The 20,567-nt window shown below is 38.6% G+C and overlaps 4 protein-coding genes across 5 annotated transcripts; 1 reads left to right on the top strand and 3 right to left on the bottom strand.

The window, feature by feature from the left end:
* Positions 1-797: 797 nt before the first annotated feature.
* On the bottom strand, positions 798-4,541 carry LOC143899879 (1,5-anhydro-D-fructose reductase-like). 2 transcript variants are annotated; one of them, XM_077410616.1, is made up of 8 exons: positions 4,438-4,541; positions 3,175-3,333; positions 2,703-2,870; positions 2,426-2,542; positions 1,928-2,122; positions 1,520-1,717; positions 1,293-1,441; positions 798-872 (listed from the first exon to the last, which is right to left on the bottom strand). In XM_077410616.1, the coding sequence occupies exons 2-8, from the start codon at positions 3,259-3,261 to the stop codon at positions 830-832; spliced, it is 957 nt and encodes a 318-aa protein (XP_077266742.1). In that variant the 5' UTR covers positions 3,262-3,333; positions 4,438-4,541; the 3' UTR covers positions 798-829. The 2 variants fall into 2 exon arrangements, with proteins under 2 accessions (XP_077266742.1, XP_077266741.1); XM_077410615.1 differs by having other exon boundaries at positions 3,175-3,421; positions 4,437-4,540.
* A 650-nt stretch (positions 4,542-5,191) lies between these two features.
* On the bottom strand, positions 5,192-8,117 carry LOC143899878 (aldo-keto reductase 1B-like). The gene is made up of 6 exons (XM_077410614.1): positions 7,449-8,117; positions 6,892-7,059; positions 6,700-6,816; positions 6,049-6,456; positions 5,467-5,615; positions 5,192-5,382 (listed from the first exon to the last, which is right to left on the bottom strand). The coding sequence occupies exons 1-6, from the start codon at positions 7,521-7,523 to the stop codon at positions 5,340-5,342; spliced, it is 960 nt and encodes a 319-aa protein (XP_077266740.1). The 5' UTR covers positions 7,524-8,117; the 3' UTR covers positions 5,192-5,339.
* A 138-nt stretch (positions 8,118-8,255) lies between these two features.
* Positions 8,256-20,411, bottom strand: LOC143899883 (tRNA (guanine(26)-N(2))-dimethyltransferase-like). Its single transcript, XM_077410622.1, is given in 4 exon segments — positions 8,256-10,097; positions 12,017-12,678; positions 12,866-13,582; positions 20,172-20,411. Coding segments are annotated over 3 exon segments (2,961 nt in total). The 5' UTR covers positions 20,172-20,411; the 3' UTR covers positions 8,256-8,515.
* LOC143899882 (uncharacterized) lies at positions 13,579-19,198 on the top strand. The gene is made up of 7 exons (XM_077410621.1): positions 13,579-13,687; positions 13,822-13,987; positions 14,090-14,477; positions 14,794-15,021; positions 16,402-16,509; positions 16,663-16,800; positions 16,965-19,198. Exons 3-7 carry the CDS (start codon positions 14,399-14,401, stop codon positions 17,225-17,227), a joined length of 816 nt encoding a protein of 271 aa, XP_077266747.1. The 5' UTR covers positions 13,579-13,687; positions 13,822-13,987; positions 14,090-14,398; the 3' UTR covers positions 17,228-19,198.
* Positions 20,412-20,567: the final 156 nt, after the last annotated feature.

Below are 20,567 nucleotides of genomic sequence, written 5' to 3'. Positions count from 1 at the left end.
CTTGCAATGTCTTGCATAAAACAAAATCTTGCTCAAATTAAATTGGAGAATTTTCAGATGCACATGCAATACGACTTATAATATAAACGACATTCCGAAACAATAGTTTTCTACATATAAACGTGACGATCCGCGGGTATAACCGGAAAAAAAACGATAAAAGGCGTAAAATTTTCCGCCAGCTTCTAAAGCTTCTATCTCTCGATTTATATCAAACATTGCGGCACGTGGGATTTTTGAATTTAGATTAAAACGTGCTTCATTTCGAATATGTTATATCACGTGTCGTACGGAGCGGACGAAAAATTCATTCGTGCAAGTGGTCTTGGCCTTGAAATTTTTCGCAGCGCCCGATAGCTGTAATTGGCTAGACCAAGGGTCGAGCGAGCTTCAAACACCGTCGTGGGAACATGAGCTTTTAAAGGGGATACTAATACAATTATCTACAATGTCACGACTTATTTCCTGCTGTATTCTAGATTTGATAAACTCACGATGTGTTACCTGATCGTGAATTTCAAGAAATGTCGTGTTAAGCTGTACAATGTTTAATTAAGATATTTCTCAATCATTGTTTTATTTATATCTATGGATTATTTAAAAAAAAAAAAAACTATTTATATATAGAAATATTTTTGAGCTATATTTTATATAAAGCACTGCTTCAAATAACAAAATATATTAAAATATATTAAAATATGTTTGTATGCATATATATATATATAGATTTGTTCTTATATAAAACTCTTTTTGTATTATTCATTTATATGTATGTTTATAATTTATCTTCTTTTTCGTTTTTCCTCTCTCTTTACCATATCAATTTCGTTTAAAACGGAATGTTGAAAGGATAGTATTTGAAATGTTTCGCACTGCAACACAGAAACAAAAAAATTGTCAGAAGAAAATATAAACAATTTATAATGTATGTATAATATGCAAATAGCTTATAATGTGTCGTATTTCGAATCTTGAATACTTATTGTTCATCATAGTCCACTTTAAATAATCTATAATTTGCGTCAGATATTTTAATATGTAGTGCGTATTTTAATATATTTATCTAAGTCTAAATGTGCATTTCGATTCTTCTCAAATAGTTTGCATTATACGACACATAAAATTGTATACAGAATTCTGACACAAATTAAAGACCGTTTAAAATCAAAATTTAACGCGCTCTATTCAAAAAATAAAGATTAATAAAATTTTTAAAGATCTCGAGGGTCCAAAATATTCATACATAGAAGACATTATGAAACGTAAAATATCTTGCATGTTCTAATACTTACACGTCGAAAACTACTACCCTCTTTCCAGTGCCGAGTTCACGGATATCGTTCATCTCATCGGATGTTAACGTGAAATCAAAAATTTCCATGTTTTCCTTAATTCGACTTGTAGTTACAGACTTAGGTATCGGCGCAGCTCCGTGTTGATACTAGGAAAGTAAAGTACGACTGTATACATCTCTCTTTTAATTAAAAAAAAAGTTGTTAATTCTTTTTTTGTTACATACGATATATCGAAGTGCTATTTGCGCCGGCGTCTTCTTGTATTTTTTTGCAAGTTGCAATATTAAGGGACTATCTAATTTGTTGTCCATGCCCGATGAATTTCCAGGTTGTCCCAAGGGAGAGTAAGCAGTTACCGTGATATTGTGTTTCTTGCAAAAATCCACTAATTTTTCCTGGTTTAAGTTTATATTAATTTCAATCTATAACAGAATGTCTTGACATTATTTAAGTCCTTAATTTTTTGATGCATTAATATAATATGGGTCATATCTATTAGCATAAAGTTTTTAAACTTTATAAAAATATACAAGAATACCATCGAAAAAATATAAATTAATTTTCTCAAAAATGCAAAAGTAATCGAAAATACGACATTTGTGGATTTAGATGGTAGTGATGGTACCACATACTTGATTATTAACTGGTGCGATTTTGGCCGATTTAAGTAAACGGGTAATTTGCTCGGAATTGAAGTTGCTGATTCCAATGCTGCGAGTTAAGCCTTGGCGAACGCACTCTTCCATTCCTCTCCACGTTTCCAAGTAATCGACATCCGATTCGACAAGATTTCCAGTAGCGTCTCGAGGCAGCAAATCATTACCCTCCTAGAAGACATTATCCGGATAAATATTGTGAATTGAAAAATCATAGGGCGATATTCATAGTCGTTCCTTCGCGAATAAGAATTTACTGTACATATCGTCGATAACAGCATACTCCATTTTATATAGATTAACAGCTTTTTTCCTTAATTCCTTTTATAAAAAATTTTTATCTTTATTATTAGATAACGCTGTGCAGTTACATATGTATCTCGAAACCGTCAAACCGTTGCTGCGCAATTTCTTGAATTGCTTGTATAGCCATGGAAAACAAAATCTCAGTTTCATATTGATGTTAATGCTTACCTTGAAAGCGAATGGCCAGTGAATTAAATAGAGATCCACATACTCTAAACCGAGATTTGCCAACGATTGTTTGCAGGCCGGGACAACAAGTTCCTCTTTGTGAACATTATTCCATAGCTACGAAGGAACAAATAATACAATTAAAACGAGGCAGAATGTTCAATTTGTACACTATTATTGTGTCTCTTATAAAGGATTAATTATTTAGAATTTAATACGTGACTAAACATTAAAAATTTTAGATACATTTTTATACGTAACCATTTATTGATCTCACCTTTGTGGTAATAAACAGATCTTCCCTTGTTACGCTACCTTCCTTGATTTTTTCACGGACTGCTTCTCCAATCTCTTTCTCATTGTTATAAAAGAAAGCTGTGTCAATATGACGATATCCGAGATCTATTGCCTCTTTAACAGCTTTTTTCACATTTCCCATCTGAGACTGTTTTGTTTCCAAATATAAAAAAGAAGAAAATATAATTCAGTAAAGCAAGTTTGGCGAACAAAAATAAAGCCCCTGGTAAAAATATTAAATAAAAATTGTCGTTGTAATTGGTCGTTACTTATGTTATAAGTAGGATTGATGCAGATTCAAACGAAACGCGCGAATAGCACAATCCATGATGATGGATGATGATGTAACTCATATATATATGTGGTATGTGTGTGTATGTGTGCGTGTGTGTGTGTGTGTGTGTGTATGCACACTTCTATCGCATGTTATGAAACATGACACGTATACTTACATTGTAAGTTCCGAGGCCCAACATCGGCATTTTGTGTCCATTCGAGAATGTAATTGTCGGGATGGTCGGGGTCGGGATACTAGCCATTGTTATCGCAGATAGATAGGTGCAAACAGGAAGAGTATATGGCAAAGCCGTCAGAGGAAGCGACCAGCTCTCCGCAACAGAGTCCTTGATTATCACAGAATCCGGGTAACGTCGTCACGACGGTGTCGATAGACACGCAATGACGCAATACGTGTACGATCTGTGTGTGTTTATGTGTTACAAGATTAAGCGGGGAGCACACACTTCTGCATAACGTATAATGCGTAAGCATAAGAAAATTGATTGGTCCATACACATGTGCGTAAGGAAATAGACCAATATCAGTTTTTTTTATGCTTACGTATTATGCGTTATGCAAAAGTATGTGTTCCCCGCTGAAAATAAAAGCACTGAGCAATTAAACTGATTCTTTTCTATCTCGGAACGCGATCGTCACCAGTAGGGTCGTCGAATAAATAGCAACTGAATGCACATGTAACACATATATAGAAACACCACCGAGGAACTACGGTAGCGTCTCGCGTATATACATATATAGTATCTATAGTAACATCTTTGTGTGTGAGAGAGAGAGATGGAGGGAGATATGTACAACTACATTGATAAGAAAATCAATAAAATATGTACGTGTACGTTTTCAGCTAGCGTCATAAAACTGCTGGCCGGAAATTGCTCAAATTCGAAGCTGAGAAACATCATACCACATTTTTTAAATTAATAATAAATATAAAAAAATTTAAATTAATTTAAATTAATATAAATTAATATAAATCAATGTATAGTTTTATAATTGTGTGTCTCAAAAAACCCCCATCGATGAAAAAATGATTGAAAAATGATAACCGTTTATAAATACGGCACATCACAATAATATCAATTCGAAAGATTGTGGGATATTGTTGTCTGTTGAAATCTATTGTCCGGATTTAGTTCACGATACTCTGGATTGCCTTTTATCGGTAAAATAAAATTATATAAGATTGGTATAAATTAATATATAATTTCCACGACTTCATGAGAGAGAGAGAGAGAGAGAGAGAGAGAGAGAGAGAGAGAGAGAGAGAGAGAAACGTATCTCTAAAATGAATTCGTCGACTTTTTCTAAAATCGGGAGTTATTGCGAAAATATATATTTTGAGCTGTCTAGAAATCAGAAAATCCATCTCGCGATCACGGATCTCACGCGCGTATAACACATCAGAAATTCCATTTACCAGCACGATATTAACGTTAATTCACTCTCGACTATGATCCCGCACGCTCTACGTACATACGTCGCAGTGACCGTTTCTGCTCTGTTCGCGTGCTATTTATTCATTAGACATTATATAATTCGGTCTATATATACAGTTTCATCTCCTTTTATTACGTTTTTAATTGATCGTAAATGAAAAAGGAAAGTCACGCTTACCAAAGCGAGAAATGCGATAATAGCATTACTTGTCATTATTTAGATCTCTGATCATTTGCTGAGACATGTAATATTTAACTTTAGATTAGATAATTTCACGATACCAAAGATATACTTTTTGCACTATGAGATTTGAGATAATGTGTATCTTATTGTTACCTAGCAGTGTGTTTAAATAACAAGAAATTATTACAGTACATTTACGAAATGTGTAATTAAACCATATGCAGTATTGTTTAGAAATATGAATATTGAAATACAGTCGAAGTGCACTACTGTAATTCATTAATTATTAAGACCGTGCAAATCCTTTATTATTAACTCCCTCTTTAACTACTACTCGCGCGTAACGTTGCTTGTGCAGAATGAAAATGTTTCATGTGCGTCGTCACTCTTGCGTATCCATAATATTGCCAGTCATTTCCATTCTGCATATGTGTATAGTCAATTGAAAAGTAGTGGAAAAATAGAAGGGATTCAGTTTATGGAATCTCATTTACTTGAGGACAAGGAGTGGTCGAGCCTGAAGAAATCAAGGATTGAATTTCGATCCGGCGCTAATATGCAATATAGAATTTATTTTGTAATGCAATGAGGGATTTAGTCTGCAGACATATATGTCATCATATATATTGCACATTATCGATATTGTACGAGATAATGCTCGACGACTGGATTGCACCAGAAGTTCGCCAGATGTTCGCCATCAAAATTCCAAATGGAAAGGATAATCCTTGTGTACTTTATATCTGAAAAAACAGAAGGTTCTTTAAAAAATCGTTCGAAATCTATTATATATATAATAGAATTTTTTAAAATATAATATTATGTACTCGTCAAGATACACCACACGTCCACCGCAATCAAACTTGTCGATTGTGGCAATTTCCTCCGGAGTTAACTTGAAATCGAAGATATCAATATTCTGTTCGATACGCTTCTTTGAAACGGATTTTGGGATTGGTATGGTACCAATGTCAACCTGTTAATAAGGAAATTATTGCTGAATTATTCGATCTAGGAGAGTGTCTTAAAATTATCGAGTATCCTTTTAATCGCAGTTTCCTTTGGCCAATTTTAATTTAAAGTCAATATTTCCTTATCAGAAAGAAAGGTCGTTATTGCAACTTTCCAATTTTTCGCAGCACATATTTTTTCAACTACACACTTCTAATTATTATTTTTTAAGTAAAATTTACCTGAAATCAATTGGAGAACATCGTTTTACCATTCATTTGGCTTTTCAGAATTTAGTTCGCAAGCTTTTCTTTTTCAATCGCTTATAAATAAAAAATTATAGATACTTTGATACTTTTAATAAGAAAAGCTCGTCTTTAAGTCGGCCAAAAATCATGCCGTTAAAGAGACATCCAGTAGTCGCGTACAGCGACTAATTAATTAATAATACGCCTTACCAAGTATCTCAGAATAACTTGCCCGGGAGTTTTGCCGTGCTTGGCCCCGATATTTACAATTTCCGGTGCCTCAAGGACGATTTTCGGATCGCCGGGTTTAGCCCAAGGCCGATTAGGCGAACCGAATGGGCTGTAAGCTGTCACAGCTATGTCACGGCTCGCACAAAAGTCCCTCAATTTCCTCTGATTCAGATTCGGATGGCATTCCACCTGATTCATTACCGGCTTCGTTTGGGCGATCGATAACACGCGATCGATCTGCTCGGAGTTGAAATTGCTTAGGCCAATACTCCTCGTTAAGCCCAATCTCACGCACTCCTCCATGCCGCGCCACGTGTCACGGAAATCTTCGTATCCAAACATCGGCTTGCCGTCTTTGTCCACCGGTATTATTCCGTCGGCATCTTCCTAAAATAATAATCGCCTGCACGTAAGCAGGAACACGGCGATGCTCGCGATTTTTATTTTCACCGTAACGCGAAACGCACTTACAAAATAAAATCGCGATATTTATTTTTTTTCTTCTTTTGCGTTATAAACGTGTCAATAACGACGATACGATAACGTTGACTCTTATCTAACGATTATGATTATGTCGTGACCTAACATCTTCTGAAAGTCATCGACAAGCGTTCGAACGTTGAATTTTACCGCATAAGATATGGGCCAGTGTATCAGGTACAGATCCACGTAGTCGAGGCCAAAGTTCTCCACGGATCTTCGGCAAGCCGGCACCACGTTTTCTCGTTTATGGAACGTGTTCCACAACTGAAAATATGATAGATTTTATTAATTTTATTAATACTATCGGGATTCAGACGATGGGACAACGCGAGAATGTACCTTGGTAGTGATGAACAGATCCTCCCTCTTCACGATCCCTTTCGCGATCTTCTCGCGTAATACCTTGCCGATTTCCTTTTCATTCTGATATATGTAAGCGCAATCGAAATGTCGATATCCAGCGTCAACAGCGTCACGTACTGCTTGCTCGACGACCTTCGGATCATCCTATATAAGACCAGATTAAATTAAGTAAATTAGAATTTCAAAATGCTGTGTGCTCAAAAGATTTCTTTATTTCGGCAAATGGAAGAAGGAAGCATCTAAAGCTATAGGGTAATAAAATATTTTGAAAAGTTTAAGCTGAGAGATCAATTTTTTAATTTTCGGGTAGTAGTTTTCAATTGCAAGAATTTGGTCCGTCGCAAGCTGTTTAAGCACACAAGTCGTTTGCGCGTACGGTTCCGTCAACGATCACGAACTTTGTGTTATCACATGACATTGAAAGATATCGTCTGGCTCTTTCTCGTTGGATATACCCAGATGTCGGTGAACAAATCTGAACGAAAGAGTTAAGTTTTTCTTCGAGAGAGAAACAATCATGAGATTTTACTTACGCCTGCCTGCCAGGTGCCGAGACCGAGTACGGGAATCTTTATACCGTTGTTCAAAACCGTAGTCGGCGCTGCCATAGTTCATCAAATGTTAAACGTTTATCTCGAAGTGATACGTACTATACTAATAATAGACCGTTATAGCCGACACAATATATACTAACATAACACGCAAGAGAAACGTTAAAGTCACGTTATCGTTATCGTTCAAATTATCAGTAATTGACAGCTCTTAACAAACTAGTATGCCTTACTTTTCAAGAGCAAAATTTATGTAAAAAAACTTATGTAAGAAACAGCGTAAGTGTCGTTTACTCGACCCAACTGGCCAAATTTATTTAAAAAACGCTACGTTTCGACCGTGATTTCGGTCCTTTTCAAGCGTAAGGATACAAATTATTTATTAGTTCAGCATAATGACCAAACTATGCCACATCTAAAAAATAATTTGTGCGTTGATATCCAAAGAACTAAAATATAAGTATGTATGTTGGAACGACATATATTCGTTAGTTGTTCACTTGTCGAAGGACTCGTCAAAGCCGTGACACTTAAAGGACCGAAATCACGGTCGAAACGTAGCGTTTTTTAAATAAATTTGGCCAATTGGGTCGAGTAAACGACACTTACGTTGTTTTTTTCAATATACACTGGCGATTTAAATTCTCATTTGGTTATATGTAAGAAACTTGAAAACTTTCAATGAGCCGATAATTACGAATTAAAAACATATCTCTTTGCAATCTTCTTCGTTTCTAAGGTTTGGATGTTGCAATAAATGTAAAGTAACAGTGAAATGACGGAATTTGTAAAAAAAAAAAAAATATTTTTATTATAAAACGGATTATTTGCAACAATGCAAAAGTTTCTTATAGTTTAGATAACAATATGCGGTGACGTACAAATATACAAGGATGTGACTCGCATATATCTCTCTGTCAAGAAATTACTTTTCCCCGATTGTCAATACAAATAATTCTGTAAAAGCCGTTCACTGTGTGATTTCTCTACCTTCAATCTGTCAATTCAAGACAACTGTTCAAGGTATTAAATATCGAGCATACAAATAATCACGGGGTACTCTCCTGTTGTACTATCTGCTGTTCCACCATGGCGGATTTCTTTTTACTATTCTTATTTTGATTTCTCACTTTCTTCGAATCTTCCGCCGTATTTTCGAGATCGACCCTGGTCCTCGAACGAACCCCAGGTCCCCAATTTACAGTGGGATTCTGTTGGAAGCGAGACAGATGCTTCTGCCGGGAAATCGGATTGGCGAGGGGGTGCATAGCGAGCGAGATGTCCGTCGTAAACGATGCGTTGAGTATCCGCGAGGCTGGACCGTCCACAGTCAGCTTCTCCCGCTTCACGGGATGCTCCTTCTCCCAGGCGCGCACGATGTCCCATACAACATCGTTCGGCGCGTCCGTTTTGATGGATATCTTACTCGCGTGCGAGTACGACACCTTGTAGCCCGCGTTTAACAGCGCCGATCTGAACGTCAACATCGGCGGAACGTGACATCTAACTATAGACATCAAGCGATCTAGATTGTAATACAAAGGATTGTCCAGTTCCTCGTGTATCACAGTCAGAACTCCCTCCATTCTCTTCAACGTACCCAGCTCCATGCTGTTCAGGTTGCACAACAATCGCGACACGAATCCGCGATCGTGCAGAGGACCCAGCCATATCGGGCCTCCCATGTGCTGTCGGTGCTGGCAATGCTTACACAGCTGGTCTATCGCGGGTGCGCTCGGTAATTTGTAATTTTTCGAGGCCCTCCTCGTCACTAACGGTTGAAAGTTCACGCTCTCGCATCCGTTACATTGATAGAGCATTCCTATCTTACTGGAGTTCTCTTTACACTTATCGTGGCTCGTGAAGACCTTGACAAATACTCTTATATAAAAGTCGACGCTTATAGACAGCAACGGTACTACGTACCGTCCGTAGCGTCCCGCGTAGGACGCGACGCATTGCAGTAATATCCTCAACGCTATCTCATGGCAAGATTTCGACTTCAAGGATATCGCTCCGTATTTGTAGTAACAGGTTTCCGGAACGTTGCCGGCCAGGACAGCCATATCGGTGGCGGTGACCAGAAGTATGCCGCCGTCGGACACGCACTGCACCGCGCCGTCCAGATACATCGAGGGACAGCCGTAGGGATCTAAGTCGACCGCGTCGAAGCGATTTCGCTTGCGTTGATACATCAGCAACGTCGCATCTTCATGATGCGGAGTCACCAAATTCTCAACTCCGTTGTGTAAAACGTTTCGCTTGATGCTGTCCACCGCCTTCGCGGAAATGTCGTTCGCAACGATCTGCCGGACACCTTCTACCTCCTTGGCGTAACGTATGCTACGCAAACCAGTAGCGGATAGAGCTTCCAATATAGCGATTCCTTTCTGGCCTTCCGCATCGTGCGGCTTACCGACTTTAGCATCTTTCTCCTTGGTTTTTTGCAGCACCTCGTTGAACCTGTCCTTCGCAAATATCGCTAGTACCGCTACACTGAGGTCCCTATTGAATTCTTGAACTGGATTATAAAATACTCTTTCATTCGTAACCAATATCTGCGCCTTTCCCTCGCTCACAGTGGGAACGTCTTCAAGTTTTGGCTTCTTCGCGCATTGCTCGTTATCCATACTTGTATACGTAACACTAAAATGTACGGACATATTATATATTAAATATACAAATGTATATTAAGAGGTATTATAAATATATATAAAAATACATAGGTAAATATTGTAATATAAAATTGTAAGCCCCAACTTACCGTTATTTTTATGCAGTCATATTAAAAGCTTGCAACACTTGAAAGTACTCGGTACTGTATTCGCAGATTTTCTTGCTTCAATTATCCAAATACCTATAATAATAGGACGAAAAGTTATATCTCCGCAATAACGAGATAACCTATACGAGCTTTATATGCGCCGACGCTTTCTCGACAGATAGAGAAAACTGTAAGCCAGACACATGCGTTATCAAATGTCGATAAAAGAGTCGTGTCGGTAATACGTTCACATGGAATTTATTTATCAAAAATTTACACTCGGTATCGCGCCGAGAGAAAATGAGACTTGAAAGAAAGGTACGGGCGGATAAAAAAACGGCTTCAACATTTATTTACGTGATATTCGTACACAAACAATCACTTATAACTCCTATTTGAATTCTTATATCTACAGTTCAAAACAGTACTTAATGTGTGTGTGTCTGCCGCTATGCAGCTAAACTAGAATAAATACATCGTAGCCTATTCTGGGATCTATTGTGGGCCCATGTCGGTTTTGGGAAAACATAATTAATTTCCATCTGTTTGGGCTAATGTTTGGACCCTTTTTAAAATGGGTTTATGATGATGATTAGCGGTATGTTCTCTTGTGTGAAAAAATCTGACGCAGCACCGCATACAGAGTCGATTTTCCGAAAGATTGCCTAATCATTTTTTAGTACTGCCCAAATATCTAGAGCAGATCAATTATTCTAATTAGAAATCTATCCGAGTAGTTCCACAATAGCTTCCCTGATGTCTTCAAATAAAATAAAATTAAAAAAAAATATATGTTCGCACGCACACATCATTCTCAAGAACTCCGACCGCAAAACAGATTATCATTGAATAAAACGGAATATAGAAGTTTCTCGTCTCGTTTAACGTATGAATGTATTTGCTGGGGTATAAATCAGAGATCGAAATGACCTTTAGGGGCTTATCGTTCTATAGAACCAAAGAGAAAGTAAAAAAATCGCTTTAATTCTCAACAACAGTCTTTCTCTCACAAAAATCATAGAGGATATTATAATCAAATACACACACACACACACCACACATGTATATTCTTAAATTACATCGACTTTTACTCAAATAAAACTCGTAAAGCTTTTCTAACACTGGGCAAGTTGTGGGAATTCATTACAACAGAATTTGTTTGATAGATTATGTATATGTGTGACAGCTGTCTATTTAATATAAGAAAAAAATTATTAGATTTATTCTTTTAAAGTCTATTGGTATTAGATTCATCCTCTTAAATATTACTGATGTAAATTGTTACTCTAGTCAAAAAATGATTCCAATTAACTTATGATATATTGTAAAGTCTTCAGGTATGTATAAACTTCAAATGTGGATATTAACTTCCGACAAATTCTAACGTTAGATTGAAAATACTGAGAATGATTGATCGACGATCTTCATCGGAACACATTGCTTTATACAGCAGTAAGTACTTTTCATTATCAAGAAAAATATCGAATATTTTTGATGATACATGACAAACTGCTATTATAAAACGGTTCTGCATAGTTTATGATATTGTAAGGCGATTTCAGATGGCGGGTTCTGAATGTATATCATTTTTGCTGGCGATCTAAAGACATTTCTATTGAGATCTACACTGAAAATGAATTCTCCGACTGGCAGATTGTCATTTCTGTAGAAAACACTGAAATTTTATACATCAGCAAATACTTCTTCTACATTATCGAGAAAAATATCAACATTTCTTAGTTTCATCAGAGTTCAGATTAATCTAATTATCGTGAAATACAGATACTCGCACTTCTCTCACGCCACATCCTTTTCCTGCATCGGTTTCTTGCAAAGAGTAGGAGTTTCCTCTTCGTCCTCCGCTTTACGCTTTTTCCTTACCAAATGCGATATATCGCTGGCAGGTTTGGACGTACTACTACCACTTCCAGAAGCCTCATTCGCTTCACCCTCACTAGAGCACCCGTTCAATCTCTCCTCCTTAATCTCTTTGAGCACATTAGCTTCTTTCTTCAGATCCTTGATGTCCGCGATTTTTTCCTGAATCTCTGGAAGAAGTTCCTGCAATTCCTTGATCTCCCCTTCGACGGTGTAGAAGGGATCATCGGATTGAGGTGGATTATCCTCCAAAGTCTTCAGATGCACGATCTTTGCTTCCAGCAGTGCGGACGCCTGGTTGAATTGCTCGATACTGATGTCAAAGTTGTTCGCCATAGCGTGCGCCAATCCGAGCTGATAATGGATCTCGGCGATCGCTCGATGGTCACGCGGAGTCAACTTCTCCAGTAGATTCAAACAAGCCTTGAAGTCGATCAACGCGCTCTCGTAGTTGCTACCTTCCATCGCGACCTCGCCTAGAAGGCGGTAAGCCTCAGCCAAAAACTTCCAGCCCGGTGGTCCGCGTTTTACTAACACCAGTTTCGCCAATTCCAAGACTTCCCAAGCGATCTAGAAACGGAAATTAGACATTGGAATCATTTGCAATTGATTCAATACTTAAGTACAGTTATCAATGAATCACATTAAATTTGCACTTGAAATTGGGTAAATCAATTCGACAATAAGCAAAGGTATAATTCGATATAACTTAACTGGATGAGATTTCCCAACATTATAATTAGCCGAAGTAAATCACCTGTATATTGTTGATTTCGTCCTCATCATTTTCCTTCTCAACGTCCTCTTCATCTGCTTCTCCATCCTTGTCTTCATCTTTTCTGTTCATACCGCTACCAGAAGCTTCGCCATTGTGCAAATCAAGATCTCGACTACAACCAGGAATCTCTTCCCTCGGCTTGCTCTTTTCTTCGACCTTACTGTCGGCCGTTTTATCGGACTCTTCTGTCTTTTCATCTTTTTCAGCCTTTGTGTCCTTCAGATTCTTTGAATCTTCTCCCTCTTTCTCCGTTTTCTTCTCCGTTTCCTTCTCCGCTTCTTTTTCCGTTTCTTTTTCCGTTTCCTTCTCCGTTATCTCTTGCTTATCATCCTCTTTGCCGTTCGATGTGCAAGCGCTTTCCGTGGTATGATTGCCTTCCGTTGTGGTCCCCTCGTCGTTTTCTTCCTCCTCCTCTTCTTCACCTTGCTCATCCTGGCTGACTTCCTCGGATCCGGGCACACCACCTCCCAACACCCCCGCCTCCTCGCGTGCCAGACCTAGAAGTGCTCGTCCATAAAGCAGGTAGAGCTCGCCCATCTCGTCGCCGGTCTCTCCATGCTCCTGAGCGAGAAGTTCGCAGGCACGAGCTAGGACTGCTACTGCGAGGTGATAATCGCGCACCAGAAGGTGACGTTTGCCCTGAGAGATTGCCGTCGCGGCATCCTTGATCGGCACTTCCTCCGATACATCGGCCATCTAAGGAACAAAGACGGGAAATTTTTCATGTAGTATATGTTGCATATATATATTTTAGAAATGACGAGCGAGAAATGTGTCAACGTACGCAGGGTACATCGAAAGGTAAGATCAATTAGCGACGATAAAGGATTACTCTTGAAACGGGAAATATAAATAAACAGAAAATCTGTACTATGTCACATCTCTTCCGTATCATAATCTTTCCAACGTTACGAGAAAAGAACTGAATTTAATAGGTTTCCGTACTTCCTGATATAACGTCGGCTTCAAGGGACCGATAGATGCATACGTGCAGCATTAGGCTTACATCGGACTAGATATTTTTGGACCAGATATATTAAGTATTGGCAAAGAGAATGTATATAGACGCAAACAAGAATCTTATTTCGGAAGTTAATTGTGGTGAGTTAAAATTAAAATTAATTTTACCCAAGAATCTAATTATTGTCAAACAGTCTTTGATCTCTGATGACTTATAAAGAAATCTCAATCTACAACGTTTAGCGCGACGCGAGCTTTGATCGTACAACGCAATCGTTTCGGTAGAACAACGTAGAAGGGGTGCGTGGGCGATGAGGTGGACATCCGCAGCATCCGCGAGTGGGGAAGGAGAGAGACCGGGTGGCTGTCCGCGTGGGTCGATTCGTCGTGGCGCTTCGACGTGGAAGGGTGGAGGGCGTCCGCATCGCGAGGATGCCGGGGAGAGAAGGCGAGAAAGAGCAAGTTCTAAGGGTGGTTGTCGGCCAGTAACGAGTCGGGGGACGCGAGCGTCGCGTTGGAGGCGTCGCCCTGGGCGCCGCCGTCCGAGAGCAGATGGAGTCGTCCCGCGTGCCCCGGGGCCCCGCTTCGCGCCTCGTCTTCCTCTTCGTCACCCTCGTGCTGACCGTCGCAGGTAAAGAGACCGGTGCCGCGTTCTCCCCGGAAGAGAGACTGACGTCTCCGTCTCAAACCGTGAAAAGATAAAAATCAATGTGGTTTCTCTATCAAAATATACATTTTCAAGAAGTTGATACGAAAGATATGTCTCATTGGAAAGTTGAAAACAAAATTACACAGTTCTAAATTGACTTCGATTATTGTTCCGAAGAAATTTTCCAATTTTCACGCTTCCTTCTTTTCAAAGAGAAAACTTTATTGTGAACCGGGACTTGATAGGAATACGAGCACCTCAATAACCGTCTCAATAACTCATCTTCCTCTTTTCTCAGCCACGGGGCTCTTATGTAGCGCGATAATGTCGGATCACTGGGAAGAGATCAGCTGGGACAAAGAAGATCTGACCCGCGCGAACGTCAACCTCACGTGGTACTTGAACGGACAGGTGGCAAGGCTCGAGTCTTCCATTAATCACCGAAATAAGCATCGTGTCGCCAAAAGTTCGTCCTTCCTAGTTCCCACGCACGGCGGGATTTGGATTATGTGTGTTTCATTGTCAGGTATAAAAGATCGTAGTTTTTATAACGTTAAACTTAAACCTAATTGTAAGACTATATCTGTTGTTATATATATATACACGCTTCAGAATTTAAATACATTAAATACATTACCCACGATTGTGTGAACGCAGAATATCCCCAGATGTTTTTAGCTTATTCCATGGCTTATTCCAACGTAAAAATTATCGTTATGGGTGGTTTTCAGTTTTGCCGATTTCAAACCGCGATAATTACTTGTAATTATCTTCGAAAGCTATTGTCACAGAAATCGATGATAATAAGAGTAGATTATTGATAAGAAAAAAAGCAAACCGAAAAAAATTTTTCTTTGTGTAGATAAAAATTATTCGTAGTCGTTCGTGGATGTACGCAACATTAAATCATGCCGTTCTCTTTAATATCCAGATCTTATTAAGATATGGATACACAATCAACGTTTCGTATTTCCTCGCTCGTGCCAATAGAAACATTATCGGTCTTATGAATCGGCATGCGAATGAGGTTTGGGTCTAATAGGATGGTGTTGCTCAAATCCACGGAAAAAGCAGGGATCACGGTCACGCAATCGTATAGATACTCTGGTACTTAAATCGTGCGATTCGGCGGTTCGATATCTCCGGCCAGAGTCAAGGTGGCATCTAAATATAGTCACGTGTACGTGCGATATAGACGAGGTAATATCTGTTTTAATTCCAGCGTAAAATACTTATTAATATTGCATTTTCACGAAAAACACCGTCAATTTTTTTAAAGGTTTTTTTATCATTAAATTTTCCAAGAAAAACATCGTCATTTTTTTTAAAGATATCACTAAATTTTTCTTTAAATATTATTCTTTAATTTAAAAACGTAACGATTCCTCGAAGTTCTATGTAATTAAAACTGGCTTCAAAAGATCTGTAAGAAAAATATAGTAGAACTGGAAAATGTGTGCTCAATACTTAAAGACACGATTAATATGAAAAGTGCCTATCCCAAGTGTCTAATGAAATGCAGCCTGATGTAACGATGTGTGCTCGATTTAGACCTTTTCGTTTAATCGAACGGGTGCAACCTTGAAAAGTACTTGAAGAATTCGGGGTCGTAATTGTCTCACTTAGTTATTTTTGCCGGAATTACGTTCATAGGGTCTGAACACGCTAAGCAGTGCCTAGCACTGCCTGCACTACCTTCGCGCGTGACATTTATATCACGACCGAGGTGTTAAAAAGTTTCCTACAAATCTATCAAATCGAAGGATGTCTTAGTGGCATATAAATTAAAGGATTGCTTCCCTGCGATGATTCTGGATCATTTTGAAAATAACTAGTTTTTAAATATAATTTTATCTATTTGGACGGCAAGAAGCAAAGATTAAATCGACAAATCGTGTTCTTTTAGAGGAAGAGTTACAGCTGTTAAGTCAGGTGGGTTTCCCGCAAAAGAGATGCGTCAATCACTTGACACCGAGTGAAGCGCACGAGGAAACGCGCGGAGTTTGGCAAAATCGTAAGTAAACAGTAAATAACATTTAAGTGCAACATTGAATTTATCCTACACAACGAATTGTTTTATTCTTCAATGAAATATATCATTATATTTCCTACGAATTATATGTATCAAGAATCTCGTTTGGTTAATCATTCCAATATTCTGTTTCAGGAATGCAAAATCTAAGCATCTCGTGCTCCCTGGTGTGCCTGATCATTTTAGGATGCGCTGCACTTGTAGGATTTTTCGGACTGTGCAGGCATCAGATATCGGCCGTTCTCGTGACAGGAGTGATGTACCTCCTTGCAGGTAAAATTATCTTCTAATCATATAAACTAGCGATCTACCGAGATTTCAAGTACGGTGTTGCTATAAGACGCGGAAGAAAGAAATGGGTCTATCATGTACATATGACATAGCTGCCGAAGTGTTAAACAACGAATAATCTAAGAATCGCTGGTCTCTCATTCCAGCAACATTCGCGCTGTTCACGCTCACGATCATTCACTTCAAGAGGGCCCAGGACCGCGGGACCAAACCCATAACGGATGGGCCTGAGGACGGCGTGATCGGCATGCCCGTTCTTCGCAGCATCCTCAAGGCCAGGCGAGTCACCACCGCGTGGAGCATGGACCTGGGATGGGGTGGAGTCACCCTCTGTGCCCTCGCGTCGGTAGCCTGGATCCTCCTCAGTAAAATCATGCGCTTCAGCCCGATCGCTGCCATGATAGCGTAGCAGTGGGAAGCCTTCGAGGTCTAAGGTCGTTTCTGAGAGTCACGACATTTCGATGCTCCGCGTTCCTTTCGGGTAACACTCTTTTTGATGGATGTATCAAGTTGGCGCAATAGATTTGTTCCACGATCAAGTCGGGCTTTAATCCTCCACGAGACATATTCTCAGACGTTTCTTAAAAAACGATGTGATTTCGTCTTTATAACTTCGCTTAGCAAATACGACAAACTGTTTGCACCAACTTAATAAATCTCGAGTGATTATCTCCCGCTGGGAGAACTTGCTAGATTCCAAGAGTATGAATATCCGAGATTTAGGATATTCTTCGTGCCTAGGAACTGAAAGCTTCTGAAACCTCGAAAAGGATCGCAAATTGGAGCGGGTGTAGATGATACTCTTGAGGAAGTTGAGTCCAGAAATGACCACCTCGAAGGCGACCATCGCCAGGTGCCTATTTCGTATATAATTTATCTCGTTCGCATCAATATTCATTGGTCCAACCGAAGGAACGTGAGTTCATCAAGAAGGCAAAAAGATTTGATTAGAGCGTACAACTGATCGATCGACGCTTCGTAGAATCACTGGATGCCAATTTGCTAATTGATATTCTTATGTATTTTAACATTTTATTTATTTACCGCAATTTACTAAACGAATCCGCTAAGAAAATAAGAGATATGAAAAACGAATAAACCTATAATATATACCCATGATAAAAAAAAAGACGAAATGTAACGTTCTCACTGATTTTCTCGGCTGATATTCTCGCCAATGCACAGCAAACGACTCAGGAATTAGTCTCAAATAATGTTACAAAGCAATATGGCAGATAATATCACCACGAGCGCTGTAGACTAGAATTAGATATAGTTTTTAAAAATCGTCCGTACGGTTTTTATCAATATATTCGTATAAATATTGCTATACTCATATATAAAGTATTCGCTCATCAATTTGTACACCTTCTTTCAGACTTTTAAAAATTTTACTTTTAGTAATATTTTTATCATAATTATTTTCGCTCTTTTTTTCATACAGCATCCGCATTCAACACTAATTTCTAATTGCGCAATCAATTCTTTCTTATACAACAAAAACAAGTTGTTCGTATAGTTGCCTATAATGTAATCCAAACGCCTTACGATTAGAACAATAAGCACGTTTATATAATTGCATAAAATAAAAATGTTAGTGGTACACAGGAACGAGGTGCGTAAAGTGTGACGAAGTAATTTCTCTCTCAGAAAAAAACAACGATGCAGCCGTTGAATGTCTCTCTCGAGAATCGTACAATTGTTACTTTATATATTTTATCTGTACGATTTCAATATTCCGAGAAATTAATCTACATCACGCTTTACTCTCCTCAATCTATATACAGCGTAAACTTTTTTTTCAGCAAAGAGAAGCTTTTGCTACTCGTTCTAGTGATTAGACGATGTAATGTTGCGCACAGTACGTGTCCCGCATGAAAGAACCGCGAGCTGCATTTCGTCCATTAAAAATTAAAAATCTTTGTGCACTCGGTGATCGTCGTATTTTTTTTACGCAATCTTTGTTGTTTGTTATAACGAAAATATCGAGCGCAATAAAATCACCGCGAGGAATCGCGTTGGTTGAAAAAACCGTTCGTACCTCACCGTCTTCAAGATTTTAGCACTTTATACTCTTTCCACCCTGCTCGAGTACAACTTTGCAAAAAATCGCAGCTTCGTTATATAAAAAACCAATAAAGCGTATGTTTTACACATGCGGCAATTTTTATATCCTTAAGAAAAATTGAATTAAGTTGAATTTAAAGTTAAAATAAATTTATTTAAATTTAAATATTAATACTTGTAATTCAAATATTATAAATATTGTATAATAAATACAAAAAATATGTAAATTAAAAATATTTAACTTTTTTAAATCTCTTGAAAAGATCTGCGTGACGATCTACGTTATCATAATAAACTGTATATGTTTTACACAGCTATTTTTATATCTTCATTAAAAATTTAACTGAGTTGAATTAAAAGTTGAATGAATTTATTTTGAAAGAAATTTAAATATTAATATTTGTAATTCAAATATTATATATATATATATCTACATATTGTATAAATAAATATAAAAAATATGTAAATTATAAATATTTCATTTTAAAAAAATCTCGACAAAAAATCTGTGCGAGGATCAAAGTCAATCTCTTACATTTCAATCTCGAACACGTAAAGTTCATCATTTTGATAAAGTGAAAAATGTTTATAACTTCAATATTTGTTAAAAATTTTTGGAAAAAAAATCTGTGCAATTACAATAAATTTATTCAAACAAATAATTATTATTGCGAAACATTCCGCGCGCTTACTCCGTCGATATGACAGATCTACAACAAATCATCTAATCTTAAAAAATGTCTCCCTCAATAGCTCGTCTCACCGCCGTGAAGACGATAAGTACCCATTATCATCATTCCAACGAAAAAATTCCCGACGAAAAGAAACTCCTCCACGCGAGTATCAAAGAACACGTTTATCGCGTTCGCATCTTCTGCACTTTCTCAGAATCTCCCTTTCTCCTCTCCTTCTCTATCCCGAGATTCCCGAGCTACCTCTTCCACGTCGAGTGCAGAAAGTGTAGTAGATAGCAAAAGTGCTCTCACAACAGCCTCTACTTGTCATATCGATGTCCAAACGTGGTACACAGACTACACAGTCGTAAATAACGTTATCGCGAGCGAAAACCGCGTATTCCCCTCCCCCTCCATTCCCTGTTTAATTACCCCGCCAAGCCCGCGAACCCCGTAAAGGAGACGATTAAATCGCCGGGAACCAAAAAAATAGAAAAAGAGTAAGATTTCGACGCCAGCGAGATCGGTCGCATTGATGCAACGGCAAGGCGTATTTTTTTTCTTTTTTTTTTTTTCAGCGATACGTTAACCACATCGTGGGCGCGTACGTACCTCGATCGATTTCACGGAACGGTGGTGCTACCTCCGCAAGTCAATGCCCTACTCAGCCCTTAGAGCACAAGTCGCAGGAAACACGCTGGCAGGACGACGCGGGTGATTTCCGTTATTACACGCGCGAGCGTAGATAGGTCTTAACCGGTACGGTACGCGGGTAAACTTTCCGGAGGCCTCGGCGGCTCGGCTGCGCACGGTCATCGACGGACACTTGCGAAGATGACCGACTCTCAAACGGATCGAGGCCCGCGAGGTTGAACGAGACGACACTCGCCGCGCGGCGGCGCTATCATCGCGATGGCAAATACACAAATGCAACTCATCTACTCTAGTGCATTTAGGAATCTGATTGGTGCATGTTTTTAATTTCTGTTCGAGCTGAGAGTATACCCC

The sequence above is a fragment of the Temnothorax americanus genome, unplaced genomic scaffold (assembly GCF_048541705.1).
Source record: "Temnothorax americanus isolate GAGA-0224 unplaced genomic scaffold, ASM4854170v1 Scaffold29, whole genome shotgun sequence".
Lineage (NCBI taxonomy): Eukaryota > Metazoa > Arthropoda > Insecta > Hymenoptera > Formicidae > Temnothorax > Temnothorax americanus.
Note: the sequence above shows the minus strand (reverse complement) of the source record. Positions and strands in the feature narration are given on the sequence as shown.

Coding starts and splice junctions, on each gene's coding strand:
- LOC143899882 (XM_077410621.1), top strand. CDS start 14,399: ATGGAGTCGTCCCGCGTGCCCCGGGGCCCCGCTTCGCGCCTCGTCTTC. Junction 14,478..14,793: donor CCTCGTGCTGACCGTCGCAG/GTAAAGAGACCG, acceptor CTCTTTTCTCAG/CCACGGGGCTCTTATGTAGC. Junction 16,801..16,964: donor AGTGATGTACCTCCTTGCAG/GTAAAATTATCT, acceptor CTCTCATTCCAG/CAACATTCGCGCTGTTCACG.
- LOC143899878 (XM_077410614.1), bottom strand. CDS start 7,523: ATGGCAGCGCCGACTACGGTTTTGAACAACGGTATAAAGATTCCCGTA. Junction 6,817..6,891: donor ATCTGTTCATCACTACCAAG/GTACATTCTCGC, acceptor TCATATTTTCAG/TTGTGGAACACGTTCCATAA. Junction 5,616..6,048: donor AAGTTATTCTGAGATACTTG/GTAAGGCGTATT, acceptor CCTTATTAACAG/GTTGACATTGGTACCATACC.
- LOC143899879 (XM_077410616.1), bottom strand. CDS start 3,261: ATGGCTAGTATCCCGACCCCGACCATCCCGACAATTACATTCTCGAAT. Junction 2,123..2,425: donor ACTGGCCATTCGCTTTCAAG/GTAAGCATTAAC, acceptor AATGTCTTCTAG/GAGGGTAATGATTTGCTGCC. Junction 1,718..1,927: donor TCGCACCAGTTAATAATCAA/GTATGTGGTACC, acceptor ATTCTGTTATAG/ATTGAAATTAATATAAACTT.